At 40.9% G+C, this 26,094-nt stretch overlaps 2 protein-coding genes across 2 annotated transcripts; both read left to right on the top strand.

The window, feature by feature from the left end:
- Positions 1-330: 330 nt before the first annotated feature.
- Positions 331-16,964, top strand: cldn15la (claudin 15-like a; the record flags this gene model as incomplete). Its single annotated transcript, XM_084056768.1, has 6 exons — positions 331-547; positions 2,118-2,282; positions 3,021-3,102; positions 3,257-3,367; positions 3,867-3,929; positions 16,955-16,964. The coding sequence occupies 6 exons, from the start codon at positions 331-333 to the stop codon at positions 16,962-16,964; spliced, it is 648 nt and encodes a 215-aa protein (XP_083912894.1).
- Positions 16,949-25,389, top strand: saga (S-antigen; retina and pineal gland (arrestin) a; the record flags this gene model as incomplete). Its single annotated transcript, XM_084056767.1, has 11 exons — positions 16,949-17,026; positions 17,432-17,492; positions 18,638-18,682; positions 19,424-19,623; positions 20,281-20,340; positions 21,113-21,180; positions 21,489-21,606; positions 22,084-22,168; positions 23,410-23,482; positions 24,281-24,418; positions 25,308-25,389. The coding sequence occupies exons 1-11, from the start codon at positions 16,985-16,987 to the stop codon at positions 25,387-25,389; spliced, it is 972 nt and encodes a 323-aa protein (XP_083912893.1). The 5' UTR covers positions 16,949-16,984.
- Positions 25,390-26,094: the final 705 nt, after the last annotated feature.

Below are 26,094 nucleotides of genomic sequence, written 5' to 3'. Positions count from 1 at the left end.
TATTATTACATGCCCAGAAGAGGTATATTAGTGTTCATATATGGTTAAGGTGTGGCGATGAAATTCTTATGTCACTGTCATCGTCATGGTAATCAATACTGGGACAGAGGGGTACGTATAGGGAGCGGCTCCCAGCTTTTTATGGCCCTCGCAGGGTGTAAAGTCCTCAACATCGAGCCATAAACCTCATTTACAAGATACAACGGCAGGGAAGAGAGCTTTATTCAGCAAGGTTCTAACGTTGGTGTTTGTGCCTTTAGACGAGCAGTTTGGGATTCGTTGTGGACAGATATTTGAGCTGTTGACCCTTGGATTTGTTTGGGAGCCATCATGTCTACGGCCATAGAAGCCACCGGGTTCTTCCTGGTCATCGCCAGCTGGCTGGTGACCGGGGCCTGTCTGGCCAACGACTACTGGAAGGTGTCGACGGTGTCGGGCAGCGTCATCATCTCCACTAGACAGTTTGAGAACCTCTGGCACTCCTGTGCCGAGAACAGCGCCGGCATCGCCGAGTGTCGGGACTTTGAGTCCCTGCTCGCCCTCCCAGGTGAGAAAATGCTGAATGATGCCTCAAAGCTGAGGTCCTTGGTTTAATTCCTGCTACACAGATGTGTCCTTGAGCAAGGCACTGATGATGAGCTACTATGAACACTGGCTGACAGCGCAGTTTCAACAGTGTGAGTTGTTGAACTTAAGTTGGTACTCTGGTAAAAATGACACATTTTCCGGTGATTGTCCTTATAATATTAATAATATAATATAATATATGATGGTATATTGTCCATTAATATAAGTCTCAGGCTTAACCCATAAAGACCGGGAACGCATTTTTAGATTTCTTCGGCTATTCAAAAATAGCAGATCTACAAGCTCGTAGTGTGGCACCAAGTGCCGCGCCACGAGGTTGTAGATCTGCTAATCTTGAAAATGTGTGCTTTGCTTCTGGGGGGTCCCTAGAACAAAATATTTTGAGATGGGTGTCCACGGCCTCAGGTCTTAATGGGTTGATAACAATAATATGAATATGAATCCTTGTTTGAGGACCTGACCTGAAAGAGCAGACTACTACTGTATGTCATGGGTTTTCAATCAGATAAAGACACAGGTTTTATGACCACTGTTTTCCCGCTGTCACTGGTTATTCTGTAACTGATTATATGATACCAAAGCTACAGCAGGAATGTACAACTTTATATCTAAAGTTATTATTAATAATATCTCTTGTCTTAATATTTTTTTAACGTTATAGTTATATAGCTTTTTCTCTGTAATGATGTGTGATGTAGCTGTGTCTTTAGTCCCGGGCGCCATTTTGAGTAATCCTCTCCCCTGACAACAAAATGGAGGGAAAAGCTGAGCCGTTTATATATGAGCCATCCATAACTTTAGTTTGACCAAAACAGGTCAATGACTTAAAGTGTCTAATAACATTTTATAATGTAATAATTCGAAATTATTAGAAGACACTGTCCGGATGTGTCAATTATCCAATTGAAGTGAACATATTAAAATGCAATGACATAGTTTGACTTAAACATGGCCTTGATAACGCCTGTCTTTTAGTATAATACATTGTTCCATAAACTGTTTTACTGTAAATCACTTTATAAACTCTGCTTTTGGAAAAGCACAACAGAACTACCAAAGAAAAAATAGCAGGATAAATCAGGTTTATCCTGTTGCCTACTAACAAGAATAAAAAGATACATTATCCAAAGGCCTGTCTAAATAGGTGTGTTGGTAGTTTCAATTTAAAAGTATGATTTTTGTTTTGTATGGGTGTGGCGACTTTGGTGACGACACTCTTCTTTACCATACATTTTGTAATCTTTGGTTAATTGACTGATTCATTGATTGACTGACTGACTGATTGATTGATTGGTTGATTGAATATTTGATTGATTGATTGATTGATTGATTGAATATTTGATTGAATATTTTGAAAGTTACATGCAGTATAACGAGTTAAAGCACTTGTTTGGGGTAATGTTTCTCTAAGTGGAGTCCAGGGACATGGGGGTCCATGAAATTAAAATGTGAGAACCATTGGTTTGGGGTATGTATTTACACACCACACAGACATTCTTGAGTAAACGGTGATTTGTGTTTGTGTGTAGGCCATGTGCAGGCGTGCAGGGCCCTGATGATCGTCTCTCTACTGATGGGGTTGGCCTGTATGGTCGTGTCCCTAATGGGACTGAAGTGCATCAAGATCGGCTCCGCCACTGACCAGTCAAAAGCCAAGATCGGTGTGACCGGCGGCATCCTGGCCATTCTCTCTGGTGAGTTTGGACTGTTAACTGGGGGTTGCCCCAAATAACATCCCCACTATACTTGAACCAGGGTTCACTACCTCTCACCACATACTGTACAGTAATCCAACAAGGGTTCGTATCCCAAAAGCTTCCCTTGCCCTTTACTGAGTTTGGATGACTGACTGACAGATTAATAGTCAGATTGGAGCAATTTTGGGACAGCATTTGTAAAATTAGCTACCTTTACAAAATGTTTCGTTCATATTTTATTTTATCATTACTCACAGACTAGAGAAATGTCCTTTTGCACGCCTACGTAAGGATATAGGATAGGAGAGAGAACGTGGATAAAAGAATAAGTGGTCCTGCACACTCTCTTCGCTTATAAAAATGCATTTATTGATAAACGATATTTCGGTCAAGCTGACCTTGAAAGTAGTGGCGGGACTACTCCCCCCCCCCCCCCCCACCACCATTATGTTCACAGACAAACGTTTTGGGGATTTTCACTGATAGGTCACCCAGCACTAATATGGTCCGAGAAACTTTCTCTCTCCCCTCCTGCCTTGCTCAAGGGCACCAGTTGTTGAGGTTTCCTCTGAGCAATGTACTTGATCCTTAACGTCTACAAGGGGCTTGAAATAAAACTGAACAGACCAACGGGGGAATTAATAAATTAATAAGGAATATCTCTGTGACAATGACACAATGATATTCATCTTTTAAACTATTCCAACTAACCTAATGTTTACATGTCCCCTGTAGGTCTGTGTACGATGGTAGCAGTGTCCTGGTACGCCAGCCAAGTGGTGGAGGATTTCAACAACCCTTTCTTTGGTGGTGTGAGGTAAGTCAAGAACACTGAGAAACAAGACTCGCAGTATATGGCCTAGTATATGGCATGTACTGTATGATACGCTGGAGGGCTTTTAATTTGAATCAATTAATACAGGAAGTGGACTTCTTTATTACCCACTGTATGTCATATTTTCTGTCTGCAGGTTTGAACTGGGCACCGGTTTGTATATAGGATGGGGCGGGGCTAGTATGGCCATTCTGGGCGGAAGTATGCTGTGCTGTGCCTGTAGGAGAATGTCCGCTGGAGAGAGAAAGTAAGTGACTATCTGATTGCCTGCAGCACACGGCAGCATGTTTTAGTCCAAATTAATGAAAAACATGAAAGAACAAAATTATAATAAATAAGAAAAAATATATTTAAAAAATACTATATATATATATATATATATATATATATATTTTTTTTTTAACATTGAATCAATGTGAAAATAAATAATTAAAGCCATATTGAGTATTGTAATTGTTGATTAATGGTACAGTTGAATAGTCTTTCAATTAATAATATGATTATTGTTTTTATGTAAACATAGTTCTGATATTATTACATACTCTGCTGTTCAAAGGTGGAGGTTTTAGGAATACTAACACTTTCCTTATTCTAGTACCGTAGCAGTGTAGCAGGGGTCATTGTAGTAGTGGTAGTAAAAGTTTCCTCAGCAACAGTAGTAATAGCATTAATAGCAGTAGAAGCAGTACTAGTAGTATTAGTTATAGTATTTCCTCTGACCTACTGTATAACACCTGTTTCTCCAGGGGTTACTATGGTGGCGGTGGCAACCAGAGCCAGACACACAAAATCTACACTGCAACATCCAGGTCAGAGCCTGAAACAACCAAGAGCCAGGCCTACGTCTGATGTCACTTCCTGTTTCCCACTTCCTCCTTCCTGCCAGAGACATCACCGTCATCCTAGTCTCGCGTAACCAGACAACTATTCCGCAATCTCTGAATGTTATATATAGAGTCTGGAACTACACATCCCCAAAGATGAGAAAGGAAGTTGTCATCCGATCGTCAATTCCGGTCAAGAACATTTATTTTTAAAATATCTTTTATCTTTTATTTTAGAATTTCCATTTATGTTAAGCAGCAAGCTATATAGGCTTTGATCATTTCGATTTATATAATATATATAAACCGCATAAAATTGTGTGACTGTAAAGACGAAACGGAAGCAGGGAGGAGGCGTCACATTCGCTTTATCCCCAGATCATTTTCAGAGCTTCCGTGCTCCAGACTGTATGACGGAAGCATTTGAAAATTGTTGGAGCCGACAGTCTGGCTCGTGAGGCTAACGTCATCTTGTCTTGTGTCCCTTTCCTCTGCGTTTTTTAAGTTAGAAAGTATTGTTTGTATCTTTTTAAGTTTGTGTGGTTAATGCTGAATCAAAATAATAATTATAGAAATATATGAAATAATAATTGTAATTGCAATGATTGGAAGTGTAAGTGAGATTAGATACATGTATGCGTACTTAATTGTTTTCTAAATAAAACTGTTTTCATATGAAGGCATCTGTATTGTTGTTCTACACATAATGATAAAATGCTTTATAATTATGCATTGCTCCACAATTTGTTCACATTAAGATAAATCACTTTGCTTACAGATACATAGAATGTGTTCGTATAATAATAAGATTCATTTTCACACACCATTCAACACATCATTTGAAAGTAGGTATAACATAAGCTTTTCAGGAAACTCTTAGGATTTAGGACAGTGGTTCAGAAATGGTTCTCAAAAATAGCAGATCTACAAGCTCACTGCACTTTGTGCCGCACTGCAAGCTTGTACATCTGCTATTTTAGTTTTTTTTTTTTTTATTCTTGAAAGTGTTGAATAATTGAGCTTTTTTTCTTTTTTACACAAATCTTCTCTTCTGGAGGTCCCTAGCACAAGACATTTTCAGATGGGGGGTCTGTGACCAAATACATATCATTGTGGAGGTCCTTGGCACGAAAAATAGTGAGAACTACCTGAGGCCGCATGGAATCGCCCTCCGGTCTTAATGGGTTAACCTCCTCACAATCTCCCATCAGGTGACATGTACAGTAGTGTAGCTTGGCAGGGGCAGATGTAGCCGTGCAGATGCACAGAACAGAACAGGCACTTTTCTGAATCGACAGCCAGTGACAAAAGGACATAAATAACACATTATGTGCTGTATGTGGGGGAAAAAATAAATGCAGATTTGCTAGTTCTGAAAATGATCGCCTATAATGACATGACCAGAATAAGGACACCAGGTTCAAAGAGGTCCATTCAAAGTCTAATCATATGGAGGATCTGCATGGGAACAGTATGCTTGATTCCAATGCGTATCTCTGATTTCACGTGGCCTGCCTGTTGTTGTAGGTTAGTATGTCTAACATTTACTACATACAACAATAAAGAAAGTGAGCATCATTGGATGCAACGTGGGTCTTTATTGGTAAGGCCTGGTTAGCAAACAACTTTCTCCAGTTAGTCCATGAGCCAGAGCCCCAAAATTGAGCAATGATTATCGAAAGACTGGGCAAAACCATACATATATTAAATTGTTTATAGGGTCAATATAAGTTAATACATATATGATAACCTTTCCACAGGAGCAGCTTTTTCATATTTATCACACATTTTGTTATTTTCCCCATACGTACTTGACAGGTGAAAAAATGACAACATTTTAAAAATATAGTAATCATAATGAAACTTCCCCAGTTGATTACTTATATGAAGACAATGATTTATCGTATTACAAGTTTTCTGAAATTGTATATTCAAATATGCAAATTAGGCACTTAGTAAATGAGGCCAAAACCGAGGTGCTTATTGTGGCCTCTGATGGCGTTGCATCCAAGGTGGCTGGTTGTATTTGGTCCCTCAAAAGCAATGTGAGCCCCAACCTCAGGAACCTTGGGGTCATTTTTGATCAGGCCATGCACCTCGACACGCACATTAAATCGGTGACCCGCACCTGTTTTCTCCAGGTCATACATGCCTTTGTTTCCTCTCGAGTTGACTACTGCAATTTGGTTATCACCTGCCTCAATAAAACGTCCATAGACCGCCTGCAATTCATTCAAAACACTGCTGCAAAACTGTTAACGTGCCACATTACTCCAGTTTCCTGGTGCTCACTTTTAGAGCTCTGCACAGCCGGGCACCTGAATATTTAACTGACTTGCTTGAACCATATTTGCCCAGCAGGACCCTGAGGTCAGCGGACAAGGGTCTATTGGTCATTCCTCGTAACAGGTTAATCACCAAATGTGACAGAGCCTTTCAGTCTGTAGCACCTAGACTCTGGAATGCCCTTCCTCGTGGCCTGAGAGCTGCAGCGTCTGTGGATATTTTCAAGAATCAGCTAAAAACACTACTGTTTCAACATGCTTTTGATTAATGTCATTGAGCTTCTCCTCCAATGGTGAAATCTGTCTGCTGTTTTGTTTTCTCTGAGATACATTGTGTTTTTGTTTCTGTTTCTAATCATCTGAATGTTTTTTGCTGTTTTTATTTCTGCTGTATGTAAAGCACTTTGTGAGTCCTCTATGTGATAAGTACTATACAAATAAAATTGACTTACTTACTTACTTATTCACCACAGGGCTGTTACTACACGAGATGCCTTGGCTTGCATCTCCCTCTAGTGATACAGATTAGCACCACAGGTGTCAGTAATGGTAATCACAATATATGACATAGCACCACAGGTGTCAGTAATGGTTATCAGCATCACAATATATGACCATCTATGTCACAGTAGCCTGGGCAGCATTCCTTTTCGGGTATATGATCCGGTCGGGAGCGACCGGATCGCGACAAACCGGAAAGACGTCTCACCCCAAAATAGGTCCGTCCTACTAAAATCCTAATAAAACCTAATAAAAATATTTTTTAAATATAAGTGTGAGTGTACTTTCCGGAGACTATTTAGCGTCTGTATTATCCATATTATCCCACGGGGAAATTCTATTCCATTTAAATAGGGATTGGGGAACCAAAACAAAGCGGCACCGCAAAACCGTTTCGCGACAATCCGGAAAGAGGATTCTTTTTTTTCTCTTTTTTTTTTCTAGACCGGATCATATGGGTCTTTAGTAACGCAGACCAGGCTTTCCTCCGAGGTGGAAAGACTGGTGATGCAAGGTTAATGTCACAGTGGTTCTCAAACGTTTTAATTTCCGTATTAAAATGTTTTAAAAAAGAGAGGACCCCCTCTTAAGATTATTCAAATGGAACCAAAAGGTCCACTTGGTGTTCTATTCTCAGAGTTACAGACCTATAGGGTAGAGCTCTTCACGGGTACCCCGATACCGAAAATACCAGCCTCTGTTCACTGTTCATCGTACGTGCTCAGCTGTTTCAGCAAGTTGTACAGCTGTTGGTTTTCAAATTTCCTCCACCTCCCCAGCCTCCTCCCTGTGGCATTTAGTTCATATTGTAGTTTGATTCTGTGGATTGTACTGGGGTTCTATGGATTGTACTATGATACGCCGTGGTTTAATTATGCATTGAATGTTCAATGTTATGTTTATGTAAAACTGTATTTTATGCTCTGCTCTTGAGGGTTTGTGATTTCAGCTCTGTTGTCCTGCTTGCGCAATTTAAATCAATAAATACAGGAAGTGGACTTTTTTATTACCCACTGTATGTCATATTTTCTGTCTGCAGGGTTTAACTGGGCACCGGTTTGTATGTAGGAGGGGGCGGGGCTTGTATGGCCATTCTGGGCGGAAGTATGCTGTGCTATGCCGGTAAGTCCGACTATAACCAAGGTATTTAAAAAAGAAGGTACAGACACCTATGTCATTTTGCAGTTATGGAGTTTGGCTGGGGGCCACACTGCAGCCGTGGAATACATTGGAGTCAATGAGAGCCAGGGTGACCAGCTTAGAACAAACACTATTTCTGAACGACTGCGACCTTTGTTAAATACTCGGCCCAGGAGAATAAAAGGAGACATTATCACCCATTGTTTTCTGCTGTGTTGCTTTTCGATGTGTACACTGTATAAGTTTAAAGAACACAAAGTGATGCTGCCGAGACAGAAACCAGTGTTGCCATGTTGTTTTATTATAAGCAACTTTTGTTTTCCAACTAACAGGTGCCTATTTATGTCTGACAGCGCTGTGCCGCCGTTTTCTGCCACAGTGCCGCCTGGAGCCTGCAAAAAAAAAAAACTTGTTTTTTTGTTTTTGACAGACAGGACAATCAGACGGGAAGGCCACCCCACACCAGGCCCGTACCAGGCCTGCTGGCCTGCTGGCCTAGCGGTGCAGGCGCATACAACATTTCGAGGCCTGACTGTTCCAATCATGCCTTTAAGCCAGGAATGGTTGATCCTGTTATTTTGGCATGGAGGGAGAAAGGTATTGGTTCTTTGAGAAATGTGTATATTGATGACCACCATGCCTCTTTCCAACAGTTGCAGCGCTCCTTTCAACGCCCAGCATTGCATTTTTTTCGTTTCTTACAGTTGAGACACTTCATCAGAACGCGTTTTCCACATTATGAACAAAAACCCCACCATCCCGTTCTCGAAGATATAATGAGAATCGAGCCTTTTAGTTAAGGTGCGGTCTCTCAATTTTGTGGCATTTTGCAGGCCCTGACTAGCCCATCTTCTCATCCATTTAAGGAAAATTGGCAAAGAGAATTGGGGATAGAAATTTCAGATGAAAGGAAGACTATATCAGTAATATCCACCGTAGTTCTGTTAATGTCAGACATTCTTTGATTCAATTTAAGATTGTTCATAGACTGCACTTTTCCCCAACTAAATTACCCAAAATATTTAGCAATTCTTCTCCCATGTGTGGGAAGTGCTCCATAAAACACAGGACTTTGACTCATCAATTTGTTCAATGTCATAAGTTACAACATTTGTGTAGTCAACAATTTGATTTTCTGGCCAAAGCTTATAAAAGAGACTTCCCCCCTGCCTCATTAATGGCACTTTTTGGGGTGGTGGAACCGGGATGGGTCCAAATGTAAAAAAAAAAAAATCTAATTAATATTTATCAAAGTCAGCATGTTGCCCTGGAGTTCCACTAGTAAACGAATGAATGAATGATTTTATTTGTTTCTTCAAGTTGGATTCTGTTTTACTACAATCCTCATTGTAAGTTGTTATTATTATCATAATTTGAGAAATGTATCAATTTATATTTTTTTGTATACTTTAACATGTTGTATGAATAAACACATTTTACTGTGATTCAGTGTGGCCTTGTATTACTCACTGTGTTAAATTAGAGAAGGATAATAGACATGAATAATGATGATGCTAATTTTAACTGATATGTACGTATCTAGAAGTGACCACGTCTCACTATGTCATCCTTGGATGAGTCCTACAGCAACTTGAGTAAAAGATTAAATTATCGTTTCTGTCTCGGAGGTATCGTGAGATTTGGCTGCCAGACAGGAAATGGTGGACAGTCTCGAGGTCAGTCTCAATCCCCAGCCGCAACCCTATATTTATGCGCGACCAGCACAAACATTGGCGCATAGTTGATGACGTCTGTGTCCACAGGCGAACCACTATGTGCATGCCGCCACCTGTAGGATCGGGGGTATATATGCAAGTGTTCTCTGGTGCGCAAGGATCTTGGCCAATGTGAATGCAGGCCAGCTGGTAGAGGCCATTCGTGCTCGGGAACGGTTCGAATGCAAACGGACCCAGTGTGAAGCCGCCCTAAAGCTCACAACGCGTCGCGCTGCGACACGTTGTGAGCTTGTAGATCGGCTGTTTTTGGCAAAGAGATTTGGTGTTGACAGAAAGAAGCGTCCAAGAAATGTAGGTCTGTTTTTTACTGGGAATAGAGGGTTTAAGTAGGCTACATAATAATAATATAATAACGTTATTTATATAGCACTTTTCAAAACATGAGTTATAAAGTGCTGAACAGCAGTTGGAGCATACAATATATAATTAAGGTAGAATAAAACGTACACGTTTAAAAAAAGAAAAAACCCGCGCCAAGCAGCCGATGGCCTCACGCGCCGGTGAGCATGCCGTCCGAGTTGGCAAGCCGTGGTGGATGGAGTATGTTATCCACCTGAACCAAAACGAGCCCTCCCTATACCTTAGCAAGAGAGTTCTTTGTCTGTTCTCATAGACTCTATAATAGTGTGACACTTATGCCGCCATCGTTTCATTCTCTGTTGGGCATGTGTTGTTAACACTGAATAGTCTGAGCTTGTGATAAATATATCTAAAAGGAATATTGTATTCATCTTATTAATTCTGAGCTTCTTAATAGATATTCATGTTTCTTTCAGTGGTTTGGAGAATGAGGAATGGAAGTGCATGTGTTTAACCCGCCCTCCAGTATTTATTGTGGAGTTTCTTTTTGTTTTATGGCAAACTTTATTTTTTTACATTTCTTTATTGATTCCAGAGGCACCACAGAATATTTGTGCAAAGTTGTGTGAAATCTTCCACTCACAGAATAAATATCAACATGTTTTAGAAGCAGCTCTAGAATAGAGACAAATGTAGAAAAACAATGATTGTCAACAGTAACACTTCACCATTGACAGTAGCATACTGTAGGTGAGAGAGACACATCAGGTAAATGAAAATAATAATTAGAGTGAGGACCATTTTCCTGATCCTATCACAAGAGAGATTGTTATTTTATGGTTCAAAAGATTTTACAATTAGGATTAGATAGGGGTTGGGGTTGGACATAATGCCTGATTTGCACTCAGGTGTTGCACACCGAAAATGGCAGATCTACGTGTGCGCGTGCGTGCGCGCGCGCGTGTGTGTGCGTGTGTGTGTGCGTGTGTGTGTGTGTGTGTGTGTGTGTGTGTGTGTGTGTGTGTGTGTGTGTGCGTGTGTGTGTGTGTGCGTGTGCGTGTGTGTGTAGTGTAATCTCCAGTGTTATAATCATGATTATATTGTCCACAGTGGCAGTAATCCATCCCTAGCAAAATTAAATTGTCAGCCCTCACAAATACATGTTTTCTTTTATTCTTTTTACTGTTAATAACGTGCGAACAAAACTAATCCATTTCCCTCTGCTGCCCTGTGCGAGTGCTGATGTCTTCATTAGGTGTTTAGTGGTATTTTGGGGGTATATACTGTACTGTTAGGCACCCCTCATGCTGTGAAGACTTTTGAGTTGAGCAGATGCCAGTTCCCTGTGTGAGTAATCCATCTCTGTCACCACGGAGACGTCAGCCTCCACCTGCTGACTGTGGAGAACAGGGGATTTAAGTCTGCCCGCTAATCACTTCAGTACCAGTGGTGGACAATGTACTCAACCCCAGTGGTGTACTGTAAAGTAACTAAGTACATGTACTCAAGTACTGTACTTAAGTAAATTGTTTAGGTATTTTTACTTTACTGGAGTATTTCCAATGTTCAGTACTATTACTTCTACTCCACTACATCTCAGAGGCTATTGTACTTTTACTCCACTACAATTATTTGAAAACTTTAGTTACTAGTTACTTTGCAATTATCAATTATTATATTAGAAAACATACTTTAACCATTTTAGCCCTATTTTATAACTGGCTATTTGAAAATAGACGATCTACAAGCTCACAACGCGTCACGATGCAATGCGTTGTGAGCTTGTAGATCTGCTATTTACAAACATTTTAGTACTTTTACTTTTGTACTTTTACTCAAGTAAATGTTTAATTCCTAACTTTTACTTGTAACGGAGTATTTCTATATTGCAGTATTGATACTTTTACTTAATAAAATATCTGAGTACTTTTTCGACCACTGGTCAACCCCAGTTCCAGTGTTGATTTTGACGGCCACATTTCTATTTAGTTTTCGTCATAGTCTTTTGAATAAAATTCCATTTAGTTTGAGTGATATTTTAGTCATCTGGAATGTTTTAGTTTTAGTCCAGTTTTTAGTTGACTAAATCTACAGTTGATTTGGTCGACTAACATTTATTTTTGCGGACCGTCCGTGATGGCGGTTTAGCTCTAAATGCTTTTTACATGTTTAGATCTAGAAGACTGGCCCCAAAAAATCCTTTAGCTACCACTGTAAGTATCCACAGAGGGAGCAGACAGAACCTACCACCTAATCAGTCACCTTTTGTGTTACACAACATTACTACAATAGACAATGACATCTGGCATCCGGTAAAAGATCAGAGTTCAATCCCTGATTTATACTTGACTGCATGCCAAAATAGCCGATCTACAAGCTCGGCTATTTTCGGAGCACGACACCCGTGCGCAACCAAGTATAAAATGACTTGTCTTAGTCCCTCCCTAACATGTTTGCCTTGTTTTTATTTGTTATAATAAAGTCATAATTTTATTCATCATAGCTTAGTTTTTATTACGTTTTCGTCAGTGAAAAAAGTCGACAAACGTTTTTCGTCATGGTTTAAGTCGCCAAAATTAACACATTGAGACAAAGTGTATTCTCCTGGTCAAATAATACTCAACTACAAGCTGCTTAGTCAAATGTGTACTTGAGTTAAAGTACTTGCTTTCAAAAATACTTTAGTATGCAAAAGTGCATGCTTTTAAAAAGACTTAAAATGAAATATATATTTTAATTGAATTCTATTTCACATCATTAATGGTGCAATCTGGGAACCCATAGTAGTGAAGCTAGCAGCTCTACAAGTTAATCTCACTATATTTGAATTAGGGTTTTAAGTGGTTAATTTCATAATGTACTTTTCCCTTCCTAGAAGCCAAGCCTCTTGTGCGTGTGGTTTGTCCTGTCTCTCTCTCTCTTTATCTCTCTGTACAGTATCTCTCTCCCTCTCTCTCTCTCTCTCTCCATGTTAAATCCTATGCCGTGCTGAGCTAGGGGGAACCAGCCCCAATCCGCTCAGCCTGGAGAAGTCCACATGTGAGCCAACTCCTCTTGTCTCTCTGTCTGTCTATATGGGTGCCTAATTATCTGTCTGTCTGGATATCTGACCGGATGCCTGTATATTTTGATTGAGGAGTTGTGGGGGCCGAGGTCGAAAGTTCGCGCCAGGCTCACCTGATTGGCTAACAGGCCGAAGAGAGTGCTAACAGACCTACAGACAGGTACATATAGAGGTATCCAGCCTTCACCATCACTCTGCTCCCATTCTGTACACACCAACTACTACAACACAGGTCAGTGAGTGTCTGTGCATGTGTCTGTGCATGTGTGTGTTGTCTGACTGTGTGGTATAAGATAGATATTTCACGTAGAGAGTTGGTAGTGTTATGTATTGGTAGTGCTTTGATTTGATTGATTGATTGATTGATTGATTGATTGATTGATTGATTGATTGATTGATTGATTGATTGATTGATTGATTGATTGAATAACGTATACAGTTAAACATTTGGGCTAAAAGGATGACACAAAAACAATCCTGGGGACTTGTTTCCATTGAGGTCCTATTTATTCAATTCATCAACATACCATACCAATACTGTAGCTATTTACAAAGGAGAAAGGGCAACAAAAAGAAAAGGAAAAACGGCAGCAGTTTATGACCCTTCATTTCGATGGGTATCTCCACTTGTAGTTTTCTGACAAATGCTTTTTCAGGCCAGTTTTGAAAGAAGTGATTCACATCCTTTAATGGCTGGTGTCAGGGCATTCCACATTATGGTGACGGATTAGTAGAATGAATATTTGAGTGTTTGTACTGCTAAGTAGTGTTTTGGTTTGATTGGATAAAACTGGTACCTGACCTGAAAATGTTTATGTTTACGTTTATTAAGAGCTGGATAGATGGGGTATCGCAATATAAACCTTGTTCTAATTTCATATTTTTGATCCCACGATTTTGTAACCCATTTTTTCACCCAGTGCCAATTGCCTATGTAATCCTGGGCGCTACTCTCCCCCGGCCAGCCTGGGAGAGCGCAGAACTGAGCTCATGCCTCCTTCAATGCATGAGGAGCTAGCAAGCCGCTTCTTATCACCTGATAGGGGGGAGTTTCCCCGGTAGGACCATAGACTGTTTAAAAGAGATGGACAAAGCCAGACCGCTGGTTTCTACAGACCGAAAATGAAGCCGATTGTTCAGGAATTTAAAATCCGCCATTTCTAATATACAAGCCCAAAAGCACGTCGGGAACAGGAACCGGAAAACAATCCCCAAAGAATGCTATTGGTTGGGTAGCTTGTCAATCAAGAGCGGGGGCGGGGAATGAATGCTATTGGTTGTGTAGCTTGTCAATCAAATCATCCCGCCCCTCTTAGAGAATAGCCTACTTTATCGTCAATTTTAGAATAAATGGGACCATAATTTAGCAAAACGCACCTAAAAACCCATCCGCTTGTGTTAAAAGAAATCCTTTCTGACACCTGCAGGGGTAAAACAGCGAAACTACAGGCCATTCATATGAACTGTCTCTTCCGTATTGGAGTCAATGTAACAATCTGAAGCTGGCCCCTTGGGTAGGACGTAGCACGTGGAAGGAACACGTTATTCCAACCAGTTCCTTTCCCCTCCATCAGGCACCCCGGCTGACCAGGGTGAGGCAGTATAGAGACCAGGATTACTGTATGTTTTTTGTGAGGGTACCTACCCTAGGTAGTCTCGCGTAGCCAGACAACTATTCCACAATCTCCGAATGCTATATAGAGTCTGGAACTACAACTCCCGAAATCCGAGAGAGGAAGCTGGCACTTCCGTTCACGAAAATATATTTTAAAATATCTTTACATTTTCTTTTTTAATTTCCATCCACTAAATATACTTAGATGATTTTGATTTATAGTCGGATAAATTTGCGCGACTGTAAAGACGAAACGGAAGTGGGGAGGAAGCTTCACATCCGGTTTAAATTCTAATCATGATCAGAGCTTCCGAGTCCCAGACTGTATGACCGGAAACATTTGAAAATTGTGGGAGGCAACAGTCTGGCCACGCGAGACTATACCCTAGGAGACACGGGGAGAACATGCAAACTCCACACAGAAAGGCCCGTTCACCAACCCCACCTAGGGTATGGGCACTGATGACGCGGAGGAGAGGACACGCCCCATAAACCTTATTCTAACAAAATATCACTTACGCCATCTTACGTTATAAGTATTATTAGTGTTACAGTAAGACAAGAGTGTTACTGTTAAATTTTGGTGGTGTCAACAGTGTTGGTAGTGTGAAGTGTTAATAGCACTTTTAAGAGATCTACCTAGTGATGGAAGACTTTATGTTGAGACAGCTGGACAGACACATCACTAAGCTTGTCAAGGCTCCTACTTTCACCAACGTTTTGCTGACTTATAGACCGACAATGTCTCCAGTAGGCTCGGCAGTGTATTCATGGCGTCCCACAAAACACCTCCCTCTGCATCTGTCCAGCTGGCATATTTGGGTGACCAGCTGGGGTTGTTCCTTTTCCGCCACTGCCACCCTTGATGTTTACTTGATGGCCTGGCTTAGGACTTGCCCCGGATGCCCAGGTCTTTTATCAGCCTCACGGTTGAACTTGTGTGGGTGATTTAGAGGGTCCTTGGTTCCTTAGCTTTAGAGTGTATTGGTAGAATGATGCACAACTAAACTTGGAAGTAAGTTATATCAGAAAAGGTTTATTACAATTAGTCAGCCAGCATAAGCATTACAGCAAACAATGTCGACGCGATAATTCTCTGAAGTCTTCTCTCTCCCCCAACCATATATATCTTTCGTGGTTGCCCACTCCTCCTTAGCTATTTTCCCTTACTCATCCTTACGTGTGCGTTTCTGATTTCTCACGTATGTGTTTGTGGTTTCTCACGTATCTACTTATGATTCATTTGTTGTGGTCTCCTCTTGCCACAATGCTTCTGACGTCCCCAAGGACTCAGAGGAGACCACAAACTGTGTTCGCCTGCCAATTCCTTTCCGTAATCATGTCGCTGTGACCCTAACCTGTCCTTACCTGTTGTTGGCTAAATACTCTTATCTCTGTCCCACGGCCCCCTTACTGGTTCGCCATAGTGTGGTTATTTAGACCAAAGTGCTCCTTTTCGGTTGCCTCTGCACCTTTAGTTATCTCTGGCTATCCTTAAGTTCCCCCCATTGTTCTCCTTGATTACTAGATTGCTATCTGTTGTATCAAGACAGTTTCAAACTGCCCTATCCCTGGCCCTACGCTGTTTGATTAACATCTGGTGTTCTAATCACTTAGTTTCAAGCTCCCCTTTTCTCTGCTACTATTTATGTATTTTATATGGCCTGGGCAATTGTGCTTGTGTGCTCGTGTTCGCCCCAACACTTGCCACAAAGCCCCGACATCCAACTTTTGCTGCATGGACAGACCTTTGCTCTTCAGCTGCAAGATCTTAGCATCGCAGTTTCTTTTTCTTTCAAAGGCTGCTTGCACACTGTTTCACAAAGTACACCTTGTGCTGTGAGTTGGACGACAGGACTCATCAGGGTCATCTCCACTCACACGTTGCTGCATTTGAACTCCTCTGTGAGGCCAGAGAGGGGCAACTGGCGTAGCCCCCCTGGCCATACAGGGCTAACGCCGCTCATATAGGCATCGAGGAACCCCTCATGACTTTCTAAGAAGACGAGGTAGTAATCCGAACCGCAGGCACCAGCTATTCAGCTTGCCGGGCAGCAGCATGGATTTGTCAAAGACCTCCAGACCTTTAATGAGTTTGTGCCCGAGTGTGATCAGAGTCGTTCAGCTTTGAGTCATACCATCTACCCAGGCTTTTGAACTGCTTTTTTGTCACCATTTGGGATTCTTGATCGATGAAGCGTCATCAGTGCCCACTTATAAGTTTGACTTATAGAGATGCTGACATATTATGTGTATATTACAATGTATTGACTGTATATTGCAATGCGATGGCAATGTTAGAATGTGTATCTCTAACTCTCTTTGTGTCTGTGTCTGTGTCTATCTCCCTCTCATCTTCTCTTACCCAGATATAACTGACACAAACCTCTCTCATCATCATGAGTGTGAGTGTTTTCAAGAAGATGGCCAAGGACAAGTCTGTGAGTCTGGTCACAAATAAAATACTTATATAATCTACTGGGCCCCTATCCTTGATGTGTCCTGGAACAGAGAAACCCACTGTTGTCCCCCGATCTGTTACAACCTTTATGTCTCCCAGTCTGTTACAACTGTTCTGTCCTCAGTTTCTGTCCCTTAGACTCTGTCCCTCAGTCTGTTACACTGGTTGTGCCCCTGATGACCTGATAACAACACACGAGCAGCATTAAGCCCGGAGTAAAGCATTAGGACTGCATTATGTCAGATTACATGACAGTCATAAGACTCTATAGCGTAAGAGTGTCTTCATCGCACATGCTTTTGTTTGCGTGTGTGCGTGTGTGCGTGTGTGCGCGTGTGCGCGTGCGTGCGTGTGTGTGTGTTGAGCTGTTGTTTTTATCTTTCAGGTTGGGGTCTACATGGGGGGGAGAGACTTTGTCGACCATGTGACGTCTGTGGACCCAGTGGGTGAGGACATAATAACACAAATAAATGAAAAATACATACAACATAATTGTTGTTGTTGAACAATTACATCCTCTTACAAAATGAGGATGTTTTGGCCCACATCCGATGGAGACAGAGATAAGACACAGTCCACATAGACCACACAGGTAACACAACAGAAGGCGATCAGCATGCAGATTGATTGCGGTGATAACAGTCAATCAATAACAATCATCACAGGGGAGATAAGGGAGAGAGGAAAGTATTTGAACTTTTAATGGACGCTCCAAAAATAGAGCATGGGCAAAGGGCAGTAATTCAACTTATCAGCTGGGGCAGCAGTGGCTCTGGGGTAGAGTGGCCGGTAAAGCGTCCGGATGGTAACCGTGAAGTTCCCAGTTCAATTCCGGGCTCCCCCAGAGTTAGTGTTGAAGTGTCCTTGAGCAAGCCGCTGAACCCCTAATTGCTCCCAATGAGCAGGTTGGTGCCTTGCATGGTTTCCTCCGCCATCGGTGTATGAACGTGTGTGTGAATGGGTGAATATAATGCAGAATCAAAGAGTTTTGGATAAAAAGCGCTATATAAATGTACCATTTATAAACATGTTGCCAGGTGAAGGAATAGGCTACGGTTAATTTAGTAAACCCATTTGTCGGATGATCATAAACGGTGTTGCACAGCAAAAATAGCCCATCTAAAAGCTCACATTGTAGCGCATCACAATGTGTTATGACCTTGTAGACCTACTACAAGATGTTTACCTATAATGACGTACACACATTTTCAACGCTAGGGTTTAAGTGAGTCATGTGATTTCATATATAGGCTACTGTAGTTTCCGCTGCTACATCCCAGTACCACCATAAGTTATTACATTTTCTCCAAACACAGATGTTATCAAATGTAACTAACCATCATAAATGACACAGAGTCATATACCTGACAGCATCGCCGGACTTACATTTTTGGAACACAGTTCTTATATGACACAATGCTAAGAAGACCATATGGTACTTTTTTACTCTATACTAATTTGGGGCTCCTTGATATGAAAATGTTTGACAACCATTGCTTTAATGGAGTAAGAGCTGTGCTTCGTTCTATTGTTTCTGTTTCTATTTTCCTCATGAGTGAGAGTTTTGACATGTACCTCTCCTCACCACCAGATGGTGTCGTCCTGATTGACACTGACGCCCTGAAGGGAAGAAAAGGTCAGTAGGTCACGAACGCAACTCAAAATGTTGAAGAAACAAAAGATAGCTATACCGTGTAATGCATTTTCATTGTCTTTTCATTTTGATACTCTAAAAAAGCAAGATTGTTAACAGTACAAGTACTACAGTCAAAAGTGAAATGCTAAAATGAGACAATGAGCCCCAGGGGCTTGTTTGCATTGTGGTCCATTGTACTCAATTCATCAGTAAGACATACAATACAATACAATATGAATCAGTAAAAGCTCAGTAGCAGCAAAAGGGTTACATAAAAAGGAGGGGTGGTACCATCAAGGTGTTCAAAGGTGGCCTGCTATAAGCCCAATTGCATTTTACAAAAAGGTCATCCATTCTTTTAGGTTAGTTTTGAGTTTGGGCAGGGAGTTGATATTATCTTTGATGGCTTTTGGTAAGGCATTCCAAGTGGTGGGGGCAGCATGGTACAATGCATTTTCCCCCATGTTAAATCCACATATTGTGGGAACGAGGTCAGATGAGCTCCCTCTGGTGTTATTCCCATGGGCATAATACTGTGCGTCGGGACCCATTTGTGGGTCACGGACTACAAGCTTGTAGATCTGCTATTTTCACTAATTTGGGTCCCGGGGCAAACGTTCTGTTTTGGGTCTCGAGTTAAAAGTTTAGGAACCACTGCTCTAGAGAAGTATAGGTTGACAGGGATCTCTGGGCAGCATGTGAGTAGCACTGATCCTCTTGTGTCTCTGTGCTGCCACCTAGCGTTTGTCAGGATTTCCTGCACTTTCAAGTACGGCAGGGACGATGAGGACGTGATGGGCATCGCCTTCAAGAGGGAGCTGTACCTGTCCACCCGCCAGGTGTACCCGCCACTGCAGGACAAAGACCAGGGCATCCACACCAGCATGCAGACCAGGCTGATCAACAAGCTGGGAGACAAAGCCTACCCCTTCTTCTTTGAGGTGAGAGCCCAGTGGCCTCACATGGACCATCTACCTCCTATCTTATCTGATACATTCCTGAAGTGTGCGTGCACGCATGCACGTAACTGTCTCTACTCTGTATGACCAAATATGGGGGTGACTGACTTCATGGTACAGTATACTTAGCCTGTTAAAGTCGTTAAAAAATGGTAATAAATTAAGGAATACTAGTGTTGTCAGGCCAGTCTGACAACACTAGTATGCCTTAATTCACTACAATTTTTTTATTTGATTATTTACTTATTATTATTGTTATTCTTTTGTATTGATTGTTTTTATGTTTATGTCTGACAGTAATCATTCTCTTTTGCACCAGGCAAAATACTATCAATCAATGGTGTCTGGCTCTATTAGTGTGTATTTTACAGAGCGGTTTGCAGACCTACTATATACTGATTTATCTAAAATAATAATTGATAGCTAAATATTATGCAGGGAGGCCATGATTAGACTTTTTTCATTTTACATTTGTATCTGTTCTTGTGCTGTTTGTAAAAGACACACTTGTAACGGTGACACATGTGTACCAGGCCAGCACACACATACACATGTTGTACTGTACTTATACACATACTGTAAAACACAAGTATTGTAATCATTGACTGAATGTAAGGCATGTTTTCTTTGTCATTTCAGTTCCCAGACAACCTGCCTTGCTCAGTGGGTCTCCAGCCTGGACCAAATGATGTCGGCAAGGTAAGACTCTTCTGGCTGAAGCATCAATCTTACAACCTTTTAGTTGTACCATATGAGCAAATATATTGTTGCTGTCAGGAAGAAACCTCATATCTCCTTATTTCTCTTATATATATATTTTTATTTTTTTTATTAATGCCCTACTTTGCCCCCCCCCCCCCCCTACAAAGTCACACAAAAGTAGCAAAAATAGCCATTCTACAAGCTCACAACGCATTGTAAAAGTGAAAGTGGTTAAACGTGTCTGTAGGTTTTATAAATATTGAATCAATGAAAAGTATTAGCAAGGGCTTGTGAGTAATAATAACTATTTGTACTTCCATTTCAACCATAGACAGTAAATGAAGCCTATTTTTCAACTATTTCAAATCCGCCATCTTTCTATATCTGGTGCACTCGAAAATGGTTGTGCAGATTGTCAATCAAAGAATCACAAGATAGCCACGCCCCTCCTACAGCATAACCTATTGGCCTACTTTATCATCAATCTTAAAATAAATGGAACCATTTATCATGGAGATTGAAAGAAGACTTTAAATTAGCAACTGGAAGCATAAAGTATTTATGAAAATGTTTATTAAGGTAATAAAATCAAGTGTAAAGTTCGGCAACAACCCATCAGTTCAGCAAAACTAGAGGCCATACATATGAACTTTTACTTCCTATACAGACTCAATTTCAAAGAAGGATGCTGGGCCCTTGATTGGAACACAGGTCCTTTTTTTCTTTTTGTTCTCTTTTTTTTACATATAAATATGTCATGTGTCTGCAGCAATGTTGTGTGGAGTTTGAGATCAAAGCTTTCGCCGCTGATGACCAAAACGAAAAAGTACGCAAACGGTGAGTAAGATATATCTGCTCCACATATCTGCTCTATATATAAATTAGGTGTTACGTTAATCCGACAGACCTTTTCTCCGACTATGTGGCATCCGCGTGCGGTTAGGGTTAGGGTGCGGGTTTGGTTCGGGTTTAGTATTGGAAACGTCGGAGCGCTGCGCTGTCGGAGGAATGCGCTGTCGGACTAACGTACTGCACCCGTTACTAGTATTAGCTTGATGTCAACATAAAGGTTGTCGCAAGTTGGTGGATGGATGACACCGCGACACCATTTTAAAGAGCTTCATATTCCTGTTTCTGTCTGTCAGGAGCACAGTGAGACTTATCATCCGGAAGGTCCAATATGCCCCGGAGGATGAGGGTCCGGCGCCCTCTGGCGAGACCACCAAGGTCACCGTGAACCTTCAGGCCAGCCTGGACAAGCAGGTAGGATATCCTGCCATGTCAGTGACTCAGTACAGCATTGGGCGCGGGGCGTAGGCATATCACTTGGGTGAAGCCAGGATTTGACATACTGTAAGGCTTTGGTCTCTCAAGACAATCCCAGACAATCTCTTATCTCTAAGTAAAAGTAGCAATACCAGAATACAAAATGACTCTGTTACAAGTTAAAGGTCTGTGTTCAAAATGATACTAAAGTACAAATGTGTTGGCATCAAAACATACGCGATGCGACGCGTTGTGAGCTTGCAGAAAATTGGAAATACTCCAGTAAAGTAAAAAAATACCTCAAAATTGTACTTAAGTACAGTACTTGAGTAAATGTACTTAGTTACTTTATACCACGGCATACTACAGTATAAAGTAGGCTTACACACATTAACATGGTTAACATGTCATTATAGGTGAACAGGGTTTAAGTGGTTAAGTCGAAGAACATAAAACTCCCCTTCCTTTTTCCAGACCTACTACCATGGGGAGACCATCACTGTGCACGTGAACATCAAAAACGACTCCAGCAAGACCGTCAAGAACATCATATTAACTGGTGAGGACACAGTTCTTCAGTTACTCTGGTACTACACTGATAATATGGCATTACTCTGGTTCTATAGTAGGCTAGTGCCCTTGGCACTGCTGGTTTTCCATCCTACCCAGGGCCCTAATTTCATTCTGCATACTAACACCCCAATTAATCTCACACACACTTTCACACACGTGATGGTGTGGGTAAGTATGAAGTCATGAATGTAAATATTGAAACATTTTGAGTGTTCGATTAATACGAAGGACTAAATTAGTTTTGAATGTAATTGCGGATCATTTTTGAGTGTTCATTCAATATGAACTTTGTAACTATGAACAACTTAAACCAACATGTATTAAAGGATAGGCATTAATAAGCTATGAGCTTCAACCTATATGCCTTTTCGGCATATATTCAAACATATTGAATTACAGTGTGTTATGTTTCGTGTAACTGTTGATGTGGATCGAAATAAACAAACTAAACTGAAAGTAATTCAGATTACATGGATTAAAGTTCTCAGTCCCCACGAATCACGACTGATTTCAGTCATTTTGGTTCCACAGAAGCCAGCATGTCTTCTATGAAAGCATGTCGTACACATCGAAAATAGCGAGTCTACAAGCTCACAACACGTTGCAGCGCGACACGGTGTGAGCAGATCGGCTTGTAGATCGGCTTGTAGATCGCTATGTAGATCGCTTATTAGTTATTTTAAGATTTAAGTCCGGTAATCAAAATTTACTTGAGCAAAAGTACAAAAGTATTGACATCAAAATATACTTAAAGTACCAAAAGTAAAAGTACTCATTGTGCAGAACCGTTTCACAAGGTATTATAACATTTATGAAAATATTTTGAAAATAGAAGATCTGCAAGCTCACAACGTGTCGCATCGTGACACGTTGTGAGCTTGTAGATGAAGTGGTTAAAGGTTGTCTTGTTATAATAATTTAAATCTACAAAGTAACTAGTAACAAACATTTTCAAATGATTGTAGTGGAGTAAAAAGTACATCATTTTCCTCTGAGATGTGGTGGAGTAGAAGTTAAAGGTATTGAAAATTGGAAATGCTCCAGTAAAGTAAAAGTACCTCAAAATTGCACTTAAGTACAGTACTTGAGTAAATGTACTTAGTTACTTTCCACCACTATTAACCAACTGGTAGGATGTATAATTCAGAAAAATGCAGTTGATCATGAGCCACTGTTCCTCAGACTGACATTTCTGTCCATCTGTCCCCCACCTCCTTTCTCTCCAAGTGGACCAGGTGGCCACCGTGGTCTTGTACTCCAATGACAGCTACGCTACATGTGTGGCCATCGAGGATACTGGGTAATGGTCTTCCACATTTTCATCTCCGCTTTGTACAGTACGATGAGTTGTTTTGTTGGTGTGACAGGTGACATTACGTATAACGGAGGACCAGGTAGTCTACAAACTATGTTGTATAATACAGTTATATCTCTATCTGTAAGTATGGATTAGACCTACTGTATACTAACATTTAAAAAGAGATTTAATTGTGACCCCCGGGCCCCGAGACTGTGCATTTCAAAAAACACATTGTAATCAATCAATGTGATCAACGAATCAATCAATTAACCACTCAAGTGTTATTTTATACTTTGTCATACAACAAAATTGTGTCGCGCAAAATGAGTTTGCACGGCACTTTTTTAACGTTTTATAATCAATTGAATCGATCAGTTCGATTAACTGTTGCACTCCATACTTCACACTCGACACTGGTCTTGCTGGGTCCGCAGCAATACACATTTTTAAGTCGATCTTATGATCTTATATCGTTGCTGTCGGGCAGAAACCTCTTATCTCCATATTCTAACTTTTTTTTTTTTTTCCTAAATTAACGCCCTACTTGATCATACTACAGCGTAACACAAAAGCATCAAAAGTAGCAGACAGACAGACAGACAGACCGAAACGCGGCGCGAAGAGCGGTTTGAGCTTGTCGATCTGCTAATTTTGCTATTTGAATCCTGAAAAGTAACAGTTTTGGACAGCAACAATATATTATATTTCTACATAGACAGATGTAGCGTTTCCCATTGTGATTATGTGATTAAATAAATAAATAGGGTTTCTGATTCTGGAGCTTTCCTATTGGTTCAGAGACACGGTGCCTCCAGGAGAGAGCCTGCGGAAGGAGTTCACCATCCTTCCCCTATTGGCCTACAACACGGAGAGGCGGGGCATAGCGCTCGATGGACAGCTGAAGCACGAAGACACCAACCTGGCTTCATCCAGCGTGTGAGTATAATTATGCTGTGTGCGCGCGCGTGCGTGCGTGCGCGTGCGTGCGTGTGTGTGTGTAACTGTAACATCACATTCTCTGACTGACATAGATTTTTTATGAAGTCCTGAAGGAACTATATTTGCTGCTGGAGTCAAAATGTAAAAAAGTGTGCTCGGAGCGCAGATCTTTAGCCAGGCCGGGTTGCCTACCCAGGTCTATGTCAGAGTTAAGAGTTTGTATGAGAGATGGTGCAACTTTTGGATGTGCTCTCTACAGAGACCAGTTCCGGACTGGCGGAGATCACAAGATTATTGTCAAAATCTTCAACCATTTTCTCCCAATATTTGAGCTTTTAGTAGAAACGTTGGATGATAAGCAATATTACATTGAGGTAAAACTGTATACCTGTACAATATGGAATCATAGCCCTGCTGATATACTCCCTTTTGTGTGATTTTGCTTATGTACTGGTACTGTTAGTTGATGTGTGATGAGCAGTGGTGTAAAGTAACTAAGTACGTTTACTCACTAAGTACTGTAGGCTACTTAAGTACAATATTGAGGTATTTTTACTTTACTGGTGTATTTACAAATGTCAATACTTTTACTTCTACTCCACTACATCTCAGAGGCAAATATTGTACTTTTACTCTACAACTCACTACAATTATTTGAACATTTTAGTTACTTTGCAGGTATACATTATTTCATTATAAAACATGCATTAACCACTTTAGTCCTATTTTATACACTTTTTCCACCACTGTGTGTGAGATGTGTTGTCTGTCTCTGTACCATGTGTGTCAGTATACTGTGTTAACAGTTAGTTCACTGTATGTGAGGCCGGTGTGCTGTCTATCTGTATCATGTGTGTCAGCATAATGTATTGTCTGTGTGTTCCAGTATAAAGGAGGGTGTACTGAAGGAAGTGCTGGGATTGATGGTTTCATACAAACTCGGAGTCAAACTTGTTGTGGGCGGGTAAGTTATCTCTGTGTGTGTGCGTGTGTGCGTGTGTGCGCGTGCGCGCGTGCGCGCGTGTGTCTTTTCTACTCTAATCCTAATCCTTCTGTTATTAACGGTCATCCTAATCTCTTCACAGGTTGATGGGAATGGGAGCCAGGTAGGGCTCATCCATGTCATACATAAATTACAACATGACTGCATATTGTATTGTTATATTTACATATTATCATATGTATCCGCATGAGAACCTACACTCTGCTTATACTGTATAGTTTATTTGCATTGCTATTTCACTGTGTGTGAGGGGACCTTTTGACCTTATTCTTCATTCTTCGTTGGTTTGTTCCAGTGAAGTTTGTGTGGAGCTTCCATTTAGATTGATGCACCCAAAACCAGACACAGGTACTTGCTTGCTTGATGCTCTCTTTTTGCAGACTAAACACTAATAGACTTTGTCCAGAAATGACATATTTGTAGCTGATTTTATTGGGAAATATGTCATTGTGGTCAGCCAACAGTGTCGACAGCTTTCACCTGGAAGTTACTTCCGCCATGGGTCCCCACAGTAGATATTGTCACAACCCGGCCCGTGGGCCATGACAAATTGAGGAGGACACGATGGCAGTGCGTAAAAGTAACAGTGATGTATTAACATAAAATCATAAAGTAACTTAAATAATGCTTCACAAAGGTGTGTAATTCAGTAATCAGTAGTGTCAGCAAT

Source organism: Gymnoscopelus microlampas (assembly GCF_963454915.1).
Source record: "Gymnoscopelus microlampas genome assembly, chromosome: 5".
Classification (NCBI taxonomy): domain Eukaryota; kingdom Metazoa; phylum Chordata; class Actinopteri; order Myctophiformes; family Myctophidae; genus Gymnoscopelus; species Gymnoscopelus microlampas.
This window is presented reverse-complemented; position numbering and strand designations above follow the sequence as displayed.